General features: G+C 34.2%; 1 protein-coding gene across 1 annotated transcript in view; it reads right to left on the bottom strand.

The window, feature by feature from the left end:
• Positions 1–9,810, bottom strand: part of LOC128990109 (myotrophin-like) — a 35,413-nt gene extending 25,603 nt beyond the window's left edge. Inside the window, exon 1 of the mRNA XM_054412362.1 lies at positions 9,527–9,810. Within this exon, the coding sequence (XP_054268337.1) occupies positions 9,527–9,595 (69 nt within the window). The 5' untranslated portion in view covers positions 9,596–9,810. The remainder of the gene's footprint in view (positions 1–9,526) is intronic.
• Positions 9,811–14,387: the final 4,577 nt, after the last annotated feature.

Genomic DNA, 14,387 nt, shown 5'->3' with positions numbered 1-14,387 from the left:
TTTTAATTCTTGTCTAATGACGATATTGATTTGTATTAGTGCGAAAATGTTAATTTATTTTTCAAGGGCATGAGCGGCCCTCTAGTCTATGTATGTTACATGAAGCACAACATGAAAAAGAATAAATTAAAGGAAGGTAAAAAACGGATCAGTTGCTGAAGGTCTAAATCTCGGAAGGTCTAATCAGACCTTCGACACACATTTTGCAGTTTGTACTTGATGCTGAAGATCCCATGAATCCTGTACAAAATAAAAAAAAATGTTTCATTCAAACTACAATTTTATTACTTTTCCGAGAACCAGCCTTTATCAGGACTTCCGCTCCCACGCTAGTTGGCAACGTCAACTGTGCTATATGAAAACAATAAATCTTGAGTAAATATACTGTTCTGTTGAATTTTGAGGTTGTGGTGTTCCTTCGTAAACACATTCAATTATAATCTATGAATATGTAAATTTATTGTTATACGTTAACTTTATTGATATTCGATTCGCTACAGTACTATTAAACCTATAACATTTTCAATTCATGTGCGTTGTATTTTAGAGTTGGGGAAACAAAAGAACCCTGTGTGCAACTTATTTATATGTGACTAGCTGTGTGCCCGTTCTACGCACGGGGATCTTAAAGTAGTCAGTTGAAACCTTCTTATATTAAGAAAAGCAGTTGGTTTGCATATTTTCAGATATGCTGGCAAAACTATTATATATAAACCTTCGCAAATACAGTATCTCTGACAGTTTCAAGCCAAAACAAATCTATGAGGCATAGCCCTAAGGCCTATAGTTGAAAGTTACTTCCCACAATGGTTAAAGGCATTTAAAGTACTACCTCAACCTTACCATTTAACACTTTATTCGGGTTGACATTTTCATTATCAAGGTGCTCTTGTCCTTTTCGTGACACTGAGAAATAAGGACATAAATGCGTTACCAACAGACATACACACAAAAATACAGAACTTAATTAGGGAATTTGGTACGTTTTAAGCATAACAAAGTACATATACAATTAGAATTTGAAATCTTTGTCAATGTCATCAAATTTTATCATAACAATTTATATTTGCTTGGACCGAAGATGACCTGAAATTCTGTCGAAATGACGGCTTACTTTATAAAATGAAGTACTATAGACAATTTAGATTGGTAATGGTAATTTAACCTATAATAAAAATTACCAAAATAGGCCACGAACTATTGATACATAAACAACGTAAATCGTAAACAATTCATGATGGTTTGCTAAACAAATGTTTTACTTAAATGAGTTATCATTTTCTTAGCATAAACTAACATTTTGGAATCCAGACAGAAAAAGCAAAACTTATACAGTTAAGACATCAATTAAATTGAATAAGGCTGTAATACCACTGTATAAATAAGGTGCAACACCAACGATAACTAATTTGTAAATTACAGTGATGTGTTGGTACGTAAAAATGATTCTTGCTGCTACCAACGGTTCTAAGGAAAAAACCAGTACCAAAAACCAACGTTTACAGTTAAGAATTACGTCTGACAAATTAAATGCGTTAATCAAGTCCCAAGGTTATTGATTTCTTGGTTTTGGATTTTCTCGTGAAAAGTTATCGGCAATCAAAATTATTTCCCATTAATTGCTTTATTCGTAAACAACTTTTAATTTAAACTTATTCAGTTAAAAAAAAAAACAACCTTATAAAAACAACTGTTTGTTATTTAATAGATTACGCAGGCCTATTCTCTAAACAATGATTGGTATATCTTTTAACATTAGAATGAAATGTGACAAAAATCACGCAATGCTGGGCTTTTGGACGTTTGTAATTTTATTTCTTAAGTAGGGAGGCCGTGTATTCTAGGGAAAAGTACCGGTAACAAGGATCGTCGTCGAAAAGGTTGTTATGGATAATTGGGTAGGCGTAAGTACCCAAGAGATGGGCTATGGGCCTATTGGCTGTATGGTCCAGCCATTGCATCATACGGTGAGTAGGAACAGAAAGTGACACATTGGAAAAGCGAGTTTAGCATCATCCATAAACCGTAAACCTCTGTTACAATCACCCACTGCAGTTGTGATTTTTTACTTTACACTTTACACTTTATACAACCACCATTGAAGCGCCGTCAATGTATTGGCGACGATCATTAATAAATTCAAGTTTCCCAGCCCTATACAACACTGATTCAAGGTTATCAAAACTCAAGAACAATTTTATACACAAAGAATCTCTGGTTCCTAACCTGGATGATGTTATTAAATTTCATTTACGGTTACACTATATTATTCCACTTGCGATTAATTAAATCTGTTATGTAAGACAACGATTTTAATCTCACTTGGATAAATGGGCTTTGCCTTCAAAACGTGATCGGAAATGGTTGTGGTATTTGTAAACATATCAGTGACAGCGAGAAAAAATAATCTTGATCCGAACAGCTGTTCGTTATTTCATAGATCATTATGTGATAAAAATTGGACAAAAACTTGACAAAAATCGCACAAAACTGCATTTTTTAAAGTCCGTAATATTATTTACTAAGTAGTGAGGCCATATTTTAATGGCTAAAGACACTCTCGCCAATCCAGTGAATACATTAAAATGACTTGGATCTTGATAGGTACTCTCGTTTTCCTGGAGAAGATTGCGTTAAACGCCATCTTGAGTGTTACAGAAAGGCAGAAAGACAGACAGACAGAAATTTAGATGATACTTGTTTCGGCTTCTTTAATGTATAAAACGTAAAAATAACCTACAAATGAATGATTCTGAGCAATGTACAGACAAAACTCCAATTTTATTTACATAGATTCTCATTGGTTGCAATTTAATAAGTGGTGTAGCAAAACACAAACACAAAATTTATTGAAATGAAATTAAGTCAATGTTAAGTGAATACTATTAATAAACATATTTGCGACATTAAGACATTTAATTGAAGCCTAAAAAACAGTTCGAAAAAGGCATTCTATTCTTTATACTAGTAAAAATCAAAATGAGGGTATAAAAAATAGTTTTCAAAGATCATGTTGATCAATGTACATTCATCTAGTCTTGAAAAAATAAGTATTTAAAAGCTTACTCCAAACATAATGAAGTTGATCGGTACTTTATGATGTTTCAATTAATGGTTCAAATATTCATAGTATATATATTTCTGAACAAGAACATATACCCATGTATATATAACTAATAAACGTTCCATAAGCATTTTACACGAGAGAACACTATTCGGCAAGTAGCCGGTCATCGTAACCGGTCATCATGAAGGAGCTTGGACGTCATGCAACAGCGCTGAGCTATATTGGACGTCGTGCAACAGTCAAATATTTATTGGACGTCGTGGCACTTGGACGTCGTGCAACTGGCAGCGACTTTGGACGTCGTGCAACACTCCCGCAAATGTAACTTTTTTACAATTCTATAGTGCGCTGTTTCACGACGTCCAAAGCTTGTAGAAAGACTATATTTTTGGCAGTTACTGTACTTTTGGACGTCGTGACACTTGGACGTCGTGCAACAACGCAAAAATTATGTTTTGGACGTCGTGGCACTGAATAAATATTATTGGACGTCGTGGCACTTGGACGTCGTGCAATGCATCCGGGGATAATGCTGAAATTAAGTGCCAATATGGACCCTACCACGTCTCTGCCCACAGAAGATACATCACCCCTCAAGATTCAACAAATCAAAATTCCCTCTAAGCCTGAAGAACTAAGTGTTGTAATAAGTGCGCGCCTGTTGTGTACAGTACAGTCGTCAGTCCTAATAGAAACAATTCCCCTCCCTTTCCCCATAAAACCATTAAATGAATATATATGTATATAGAACAGTAACCAATCATTACATAAGAATTCATTTTAGGAAAATGATTTATAAAAATGATAGGAGTTAGTTAAGAATAAAGACATTGAAATCCATCTATGCTATATAGTTAGGAAACCCCATTAAATATTGTGTTTTTTAAATATCTCTCATTATGTTGGTTAGGATATTAATGTTTTTGTTATGTTCATGTACTTCAAAGTAATAATTTATTGTTTCTTTTCTTGTTTGTGTGTTGTTATCAGTTTTAATCAGTGTAAATATTTTCATTGTTAATTCGAAATGTCGTTAGTAATTTCATTATAACTCCATTACTGCGGGGATTTTGTAACAATTCAATATTTTCACTAATATTTTTTTTAATAGAATAATTTAATTTCCACCATATGTTTTTCATTTTATGTAAATTTCAATCCCTTTTCAAACCATATATAGTAATTAATTGACCAAACAGACCAATAGGTAATCAATTTAATACAATATAAGATAGAAATTTTCAAATAACCTAATTTTATGTAAATATATAATAGCCTATAACTTTTGTAACAAAATTGCTTCAAATTCTATATAATTTTATTTAAATAACTTTTCAAAATTATAATTTAGCTCTCTAGCAAATGAAATTTGTTATAATATATATTTGTGAACAGTGGCCTATCTAATATATAAAATTCTCTTGTCACAGTGTTTGTCTGCAAACTCCTCCGGAACGACTTCACCAATCGTTATGAAATTTGGTGTGTAAATTCTGTAGGTATGCGAATCGGACGTAAACTATTTCCCGTTTCGAAATTCTTAAAAGGGCTCCGCCCCAGTGGCTCTGGAGTTTCCCATGTTAACCTTATGAGAAATGGAATTAATGAATCTTAACAGCTGTTTCAATTAAACAAGTTGGTTCTGTTCTATGATGTTCAATAGCATTAAAGTTACAAGGATTACCAACAGGGTGCAGCACTATTATTTCTTTTACATTTATGACAACAGCTAATTTGCAACCAAAAGGTGAGTGAGCGTAGCGAACGAGCTCCAACCCAAAGGTGAGTGAGCGTAGCGAACGAACTTCAACCTGGAGGCGAGTTAGCGTAGCGAACGAGCTAACCTGAAGGCAAGTGAGCGCAGCGAACGAGCTCCAACCTAAAGGTGAGTGAGCGTAGCGAACGAGCTCCAACCCAAAGGTGAGTGAGCGTAGCGAACGAACTTCAACCAGGACGTGATTGAGCGATGCGAACGAGATCATCTTGAAAATTAAACGTAACGGTACTTTCTTTCCATCGGTCTGTCTTAAGGGAAACCTATAACTTATAGTAATACCAGAAACAAAAGAACCCTGGGCCGTTTCGAGCCGCGCAGGTTTGAATGGTACACCACACCTACCGGCGCGAACCACGTGATCTTTTTGTTTCTGCGCAGGTTGTTTTGTTCCTGGTATGTCTATAGGCGATACGAAGTTCGCCGGGTCAGCTAGTAATTTTATATTATTAAGTCGGCATTGACATATGTGAGTGCAACAATACATCAGACCATCATCACTTCCAATAGAGCCAAGATAGTATGAAGATGCAAATTAGACACTACATATTTAATATTAAAATTTTATAAAAAAAAAGTACATTATTCGGACAAAATTAGTGAAATTTGTTGAAAGAAGAACCATCCTTGTGACGAACATTCATAATTTATAACATCAAGAACTTTACTTCAAAGAAGACATCAATTTTGGTGAGATTACTCCAATAGACATTTTCCCCTTTGGAAGCCATTAAAACTTTTTTTAGGCCCAACCTTTGGACATTTGTACTCAAATTCAAAGTCAAAAACTAATAGAAGCTTAACTTATTCAAAATTATTATTAATTCAACCAATCTATAATTCGAACATATTTTATATTTTAAAACAAAATTTAATTAGGCTTATATCACAAGATTAAATTCAAATGCTGCTCGATCACCCCACCTGAGATTAAGATCCTTACAGTAAATTATAACATTGAACAAATAATTAAAACCATTGTAATAGGCCTAGCCTAAAGTTTTTAAAGTAAATTCATCTCCCACTGTTTGTACAATTTATTGTGAACCCCCTTTTCTTTTCTTTCACTATCCACTATCAGTTTTGTATTATAATTAATAAATTTAAGTTTCGAATTTGTACATGGAGTTTCCATTGTAGACCTAAGTTAAAGGTTGATTACAAAGAAAAGGATATTCCTATAAATCCCATTTATCATTGATTATTTAATACACTTGGGATATTTTATTAACCTAAGCACTGGGATAATTACAACTGTTCAAAACCATAGAATATTTTACCGCAAAAGATTAGAAATAATGCTGAACTAAGAGTAGTGAGGAAACCCCAAAAACTTTCTGTAGTTTTTGACGATGCGCCACCGGAATCCGGAATGTTCAGATGTTTGAAGATCCCACAGATTATAAAATAGAAAAGGTGTGGATCATTCATAAACGTAAACAACAACAAATGACCCGAAAATAAACATAAAATGAGGTTACTAACCTGTCGTCAATCAATCCTCTATTGTCTTGGATGACTAGTTTCGGGGTTAAAACCCCATTTTCAAATCTCTTCAGTCTTCAAAAGTCAAACATGTTTTCTTGCATAAGCCGTCGTCAAAATTACTTCACACATACACATAAACACACACGCGCGTATGTATGTGTGAAGTAATTTTGACGACGGCTTATGCAAGAAAACATGTTTGACTTTTGAAGACTGAAGAGATTTGAAAATGGGGTTTTAACCCCGAAACTAGTCATCCAAGACAATAGAGGATTGATTGACGACAGGTTAGTAACCTCATTTTATGTCAATAGATCAATCCTGGAGGCAAATTATGTATAAACCGAAAATAATCATGTTTGTATTATTATTTCAATGCAACTGTCAAAAAACGTCCAAAACAGATGTAGAGATTATTATTATTGATTCCATCCAGTGACGTCATTCTTTTTTAAACGCATAGCCTATACCGTTTCTGTTTTAATATCGGTGGACAGTTCCACATTTCTCAACCAGAGAGCATATAATATTTATAACTCGCAACAAACATTGTTCCGAGTTTTATTGTAGATATTTTCAATATTGATTGTTCGTATGGAAATGATTGATAATTAAATTAGGAATGAAGAGGGAACCTAGCTCCCTAAAAAATTTGGTTTTACAACATTATTATTGTGGCAAAATTGAAAATGTAGATGATTTACACATTAACACAAAAAAAAAGGTATAGGTTAACTAGAGTTTCAAGTTAATAGTTTAGTTTTAACATGATTCTTTTATTTAGACATACATTTGAAATGTGATTCAGTATAAAAACTAACCTCTCCACTCCACACTCATAGGCCCAAATGGTCTAGACTCAAGAGCATGACATTTTTTGTCACACAAACCCTTAAATTCAGCCTTTGAAACTACATTATACAGCAGAAAACCACATCTTAACAGATTAACTATTATAACAAAGGGCTCAGCTTTAAAGAATGACAATAGGCTTACTGTAATGATACTATTATTTTTAAATGCAGATTTTTATGCTCTATTGACGTTTGTTAGACTTTAATGCGTTCTGAAATAATTTTATACTTAATCAAATTATTTCAAATGGCTGTTTTGCCGTTCCCAGAATTATTTGCTAAAAATTTGTTTAGATTAAAACATCGTTTTTATTTTTTTAACCCTCAACATTTTTCCTAAGCCTTTTATAATCTGAATGAGAAATGTTTTTGAAAAGGAAGGATACAGTACCTCACAGTTCCTCTGTCTACAGTACCTAGATAGGTATATTGACGAATATTTTAGCTTTAACCTAACATAGAAAAACTGGCAAATCTGTTGCCTCTGTTTTTCTGTTGTCATTTGAAAATTTTGTAATCACAAAAGTTGTTTGACAAATCCCAAATTAACTTCTGGAAATGATTCCTTGAGTTAAGATTGCAGAATAAGTTTTTAAGTTATTCTGCTTCAAGCAATCTTCGTTAGAAACAAGTAGGCCTATAAGTTACTGAGGTGTTGAGGTGCTAGTGCTAAATTGTGTGTCTAGGCTAAGTTAAAATAACCTAGGCCTATCTAAGTTAACATAAAGGATCAGGTAAGTTTAGCTAAGTGACTATGGTGCTCATCTACAAATCTGGAGGTTTCTGGGTAATTATTCCGTATAGGTGCCTCCAAACGAATTTTTAATTTTGATATCTTACATTATAGTTTTTTACCTCCTGAATCCAAATATACCATTATTTTTCACAGCTGATGAATATTTCTCAAGATATCGCCGTGATAATATACAACATTACAATAAACAAGGTAGGATGGATGACATTTACAAGTGGAATGAAATGAAGTAAGCCAACTCAGCTGATTGTTTTCAATCATAGTCAACCAAATGGAAGTGACAACATCAGCTAACTCTGATTCTGCAATATGAAAATCACCTGATTAAGTTACACTTTTCACTTTCTAAGACCATTACCTTAAGTTAACACATTTAATAAAATTTATTATTGTTACCAGTATTTTATTCTTATTAGGTACCTAATGATTTATTGAATTATATTTCGCCGTTTGGAAATAACATAATAAAATGGTGCTAATCTAACCTAACCTAACCAAACCTCTAGAATGTAAGCAAACTCCTGTTGATGTCAGAAAAGGCATGTCAGGGTTGTAGGTCTTGCTTTATGTGAATTGGTGACTGCATTAAGTCCTTTGAAGGTACCTAGGTTAGATTAGGTAAGTTAAAGTAAGCATTTTTGAAAAAGTAATTTGAAGTGTTTTTCTCAGGATTTCAATTTTACAAAAACAGTCTGCAGGCGACATAAACTAACAACTTGATACATTATAACCTAAACTTTACCTTCCTAATGTAACCTAACTTCAAAACACTTAATGCAGTCACCAATTTGCATAAAGCACGACCTACCACCCTGACATGCCTAAATAAGAACTACATGTAATTACAGTTGCTTGTCGTGTGGTTGAAAACAGTCAGCTGTAGGCTTAACTTAGTTAACCCACAGTCCATTGAACTTGTAAATGTTATCCATCCTACCTTGTTTATTGTAATGTTGTTTATATTTCTACGGCGATATCTTGAGAAATATTCATCAGCGATGACATAAAATTGTATATTTGGATTCAGGAGGTAAAAAACTATAAAGTAAGATAGGCCTATCGAAATTAAAAATTTGTTTGGAGGCACCTCTATACGGAATAAATAACTTACCGGTTTCTGGTTCGTTCCTGAGAGGGGTCAGTTGCTGTGCCCAATTGCAATTTCCTATTGGGTTATAAATTAAATAGCTTAGGCCTACTGTAATTAAACTTTCTAAGAACACATAGGCCTACACCTATAATTTATTAGATAATTTCAAGTTGGATAGGCCTAGGCTACCTGCATAAAAAGCAAAAATGCCAATGGCATTTAGCTTTGTAAACACAAATACAGTAATTAGGGACCTTATATATATTATAAAGATTTATTGAATGAATTGGATGAATAAATTAATACACCCCGTTGCCTAAAAAAAATTATAAAAATAGATATAGGCCTAGGCCCTAAGACAAAATAAGATTAAAGACAAGTTAGTCACACAACTTTGAACACAAAATCGTTCATGATTACACAAAATTGACTAAATAATATAAAACTAACGTATGACGAAACAAATAGTATAGGCTACAAATAACATTTTAATACTAACCTTACTTTCGACGAAATCTTTGACGATGTCAAGATCGCCATTTTTAATACCCCACACTAATTCACTCATTATTAAAATAGAAAATCAGAATTTTAACAAACCGATCAATTGAAGATGTACAAAGCAACGTGAATGTATCTTCTAGCTTTGTCTGGTTATATTCTCGTAAAATAGCGTTTTACAATTTAATAATGAATTGATAGATTCTAATCCTAACCACAAATGCAGCACGGTCAAGACAGATTACAGAACAGAGAACTGAGAGAACAGACAGAATGAGAATAGAAAGACAGACGCTTGGTTTACTCACTCGCTTTCTGCTAGAAATAGGCAATGGCAGAGCTTCTCTAAATATACAGACCAAGCTGCTATATCAGGATGAAATAATTGGACCATAGATTAATATAATCTTTTGTACTAATACAATAATCTATGTCCACGGATAAATTAGCCATACCATAGAACACAGATAACAGACAATGATAAAGTGTCATCCTAACATTATGATTTACTCGGGTCGCTGTCTATCTGGACCAAATGTAGACTAATAACTCAATGTACCCGTACCGTCCACCACGCAGTCGATTTGTGGCCACACGTGTTTTTGTTAAAATGTATTTAAGTGTAGTTCTTCGTTATGTATTTATATAGACTTTCTGATTACCTTTTCGGAGTGAATTTATGTTCTTCTGGACCTGGTGACCCCATTGTCGGGTTGAAACACGGCCGCCTTTAACTCCAGGGGCCCTATTTTTGAAATGGTTGACTGTTGAGTTGAGTGTCGAGTCATTCTATTTCCAATCGTTTCGTATTTTTGAAACGATTGACGGTGGACTTGTACAACCAAAACTACTCAACACCTATCGAGCTGTTGAGTGGAGGTTGACTGCACTTTCTTCTTCCTCTCTTTCGGCCAAAATTACTCTTTTTGAGTCGACGCCATATTGTTTTGTTATTGCTTTACTTTACTAATTAATTGCGATTTAGAGGTTATGTATTTGTTGTCAATGTCTTAGCACCCAATACTTTATGCGATTGTTAATTTTATTTACTGTGTCAATACTAGACTATTTAATCTATTTACTTTGTTATAAGACTATTTAATTTGTTTGAAATGCACTAGGCATACTAATTGAACTTATTAAAAGATAATTATTGTTATTAGACCTATGATTTAAGGTATTAAAGATTGTGGTAACAATATCATAGTTTGTTTCAATACCATTCACCTAATAAAGGTATCAAATTAATTTAAGTTACGATATGCTTTCAGTGCAATGGCAAATAGCCGCTTTAACCTTTACCCTAAATAAAAACACAATTAAAATAACATCAAGCAAACCGATGAAGGAAACTAAAATAAGGTGATGTGTTTCAAAATAGAGACGAAGAAAGCAAATAATAATGTATTTAGGATATGCCTAAACTTATAATTAGCTACACCCTAAAACAAACATCCATAGTAAATTTTATTTTTAATACTTAAGTTTATTTTATAAGTTAAGGTACTTTTGCAATCACTAAGATTGAAGACATAACCTCAATCTCTCAAGAACGGAGTTGACAGTTTACCTCAGTGTCTCGAAATATGGTAGATTGAGATTAGCTGCCAGATTTTAGAGTAAGAAGAGGTTAAATGGAAGATCGCAAGAACTCTGCATTGTGATTGGTTCAAAATGACGTCATCTGAATTTCGGGCGGTCGTATGCTCTACATTTCCACCTCGAGTCACTCAACTAGGGATTCCCAACTCGCTTCCCAACTGTTGGGTTTCAAAAATACCAAATCCTGTTGTTGGTTGAGTTGAGTGCTGACGATTGACTCAACTGTCAACCATTTCAAAAATAGGGCCCCTGGCCGCGGCCTTCGAAGTGGCAACGTCGCAAGTGGTGTTTCAACAGCTGTTTTGTTTGGAAGCAGCTAATGGTATTTGTGTATTTACGAAAGATTGGTTACTGGACTATGACCAAACTGACTCCGCTTAAAATGTACAGATATATGTTTTTAATTCATATTTTTTCGGTTTTCAATTCTGTAGGTTTTATTTTCAATATTTTAATAAATTTATGTTCATGAATTTAAATTTAAATCAATAAAGTGCGAATTAATGAGCTTTCACCTGTCTGCCATGTTACCTCATGGGACATCTGTCACTTAACAACACCACTTGCGACGTTGCCAATTCTACCAGGCCGCGGCCTGGAGCACAGCTGGAGTTAAAGACGGCCGTGGTTGAAATCATCGGTCGCCGCTCATCGGTGACGTTGATTACACTGACGGTATTCTAGCTAAACTCTAGTACTGTACCTAAGAAATTTGTGATCAGGAGGCAAAAACATCTTAAATGAAGCTTATGATTAATAGGGCTCAACGGTTCATGGCTATATAGTTTAAAAGCACTAGTTTCAAATAGCTATGGATTTAGACAATCTATAATAATAAATTTATTTATTCACTAGTTGCGCTTCTCAGATAAGACTTGGTCTGAAAGGAGACAATTGATTAGAGCATACCATTCAATTTGTCCTAGCTTAAGTATTAAATTTTACCTTTGATTGAGTAATCTTGTTCTAAATTTGTAAAATAGCAATATAAAACTTTACCTAATTAGATTTTTTTTCAAAGTAGGCTAGTGCTATAGGACCAGAAAATATTGGTTACGATAAAATAACAGTAAGTTGCATTTTTTATTTAAAAGGCTCCATGCATTAAATATTGATGATATTTTAATTGATTTATGCTCTTAATTATTGTAGCTGCTCTAATTTTGTACCAAAATGGTCTACTGCCATAGTTACCTTTAATGTGTATACACTTTCTAGTAAGCAAACAATAGTTACAAATATTTAATGATTTTGACTTATGTACTAATTAGTCCCCAAGTACTGTATTTATCAAACATCAAAACCGAGTGCTGACTGCACAAATATTTACGATCAGATGAGTGACTATTCGCACGTCAAAATAACGTCACAGCCCGTTCCCGTTGCAGTTCCAGTATTACAAAATATTATGCTACTTTTTCCACAATTCTTTTGGTGTTCTCGAACACCATTACCACAACGATACAGTGAAGAAGAAAGAAGAACCATTTATTTAGATTTATTTATTTATTTTTATTTCCCAACGGCATAGCCGGTGGGGCACACGGAAGATTTCTCAGGTGCCGTTTGACGTCACTAACTGCTGCGTCTGAAGAAACAGACAATGTTATAATTTTTCTATTATTAAATTAAACCGTCATAACCTAACCAAACGTGATGATAATAAAAAGTCGAATGAAGATTTACTAAGCTAAAAAATAGTTTTGTTCATAAAATAAAATTATAGGTAAATGCCTAAAATGCAATTTTATATTTTTTTAATTATAAAATTAAACTGTCATAACCTAACCAAACCAACCAAACTTGCTGATATGAAAAAAATTGTTGACAAAAAAACAATGCTACAAGCGGGATTCGAACCCGGTTCATTCGGATTATCAGCCCGACACCCTATCCACTACACCACCGAGGCCGATGGTTCAGACGGGAACGCGCCAAGGCGCCACCACGTCAACCCGCCATCAAAAATAAGAAGAAGTTTGAGGTGGTGGGTTGACGTGGTGGCTCGTTGTCGGGGTGGCACGTTGACTCTAGCGGGCACGACAACCCGCCACCTCGGAAAAATGTGTGGTGGCGGGTTGTCGAGGTGGCACGTTGTCCTGGTGGTGCTTAGACGTGTTCATACACGTCAACCAGCCACCTCTTTAGTGTGGTGGCGGGTTGACGTGGTGGCTGGTTGACGTCTACGTGCGAGGTGGCGGGTTGACGATACCGAACATTGAGCGTACTCGACAACCCGCCACCTCATAAAATAGTGATGGTGGGTTGACGTGGTGGCACGTTGTCTCTTACATGCGAGGTGGCGGGTTGACGAGAGTTAACATGGGGCGTACACGACAACCCGCCATCTTTGTTGGCAAAAGCCGCTGTTGTCTGTGTATTATAAAATGCATAACTTTTTGCAGTTTACCTGGACATGTGTTATCTAGTTAACTGTTAAGTTAACTAGACATTAGTTATTGTGAATTCATTACTTTTCGAATCGTTTTCCTAAAAAGATCTGCCATAGAAATAAAGTACATGCGCATCCACGCAAGACAATTTTTCCTTTTAATCAACGGTTATTGTTAAAAAAAATTGTAAGATTAACTCACTACAAATTAACGAGGGTCATTCTAGAATTAAAATAACAATATTTTGTTATGTTTTCGCATATTTTTATTGAAGACAAAAACATGAAACTTTAATAATTTTGAAAAATAAGTTATTGGTTTCTTAGGATTTTTTGTTGGTGATACCTAATACCCATACTTATTTTCTTTTTCAGCATTATGACAATGAATTACAAAATAAGTTACCTAACAACTTCATTAATTAATTGTAATTCACGTGTGTATGGCCTAAACAAAAATGATGAAAATGTATTGTTCGGTTATTTCTCTTAAAACCGTATTGTGGTGAAAATAATAATACATTCAACCAAAAACATAAAACAAAATATACATCGTTGATACAGAGTACGACAGACTAAAATGTACTTTGTGTGGAGCGCGCACCTGTTTTTCTATTTAGAACAATTTGAGAAAGGATACAGAACTAGACTCGACCCAACCGGTAACGTACTTTGACCTCTGAGTCAAGTGTGTTGCCCAGAGAAGTTTATACCAGACAGATATATTCCAAAAAACTCATTAGGAGATATCTTAAACCAAGATTTCTATTGAATTTATCATGTTCTGCTTGAAATTCCATTTCATGCTTCAGGAAATACCGTACTGTTACTTTAGTACTATTTGGAGGCCACTTGTTTTCTAGAG

Source organism: Macrosteles quadrilineatus, unplaced genomic scaffold (assembly GCF_028750875.1).
Source record: "Macrosteles quadrilineatus isolate MER2022 unplaced genomic scaffold, UCM_ALF_1.0 Scaffold_3__2_contigs__length_128488019, whole genome shotgun sequence".
NCBI classification, from domain to species: Eukaryota; Metazoa; Arthropoda; class Insecta; order Hemiptera; family Cicadellidae; genus Macrosteles; species Macrosteles quadrilineatus.
The sequence above is the reverse complement of the archived record's forward strand: the minus strand, read 5'-3'. Positions and strand labels throughout refer to the sequence as shown.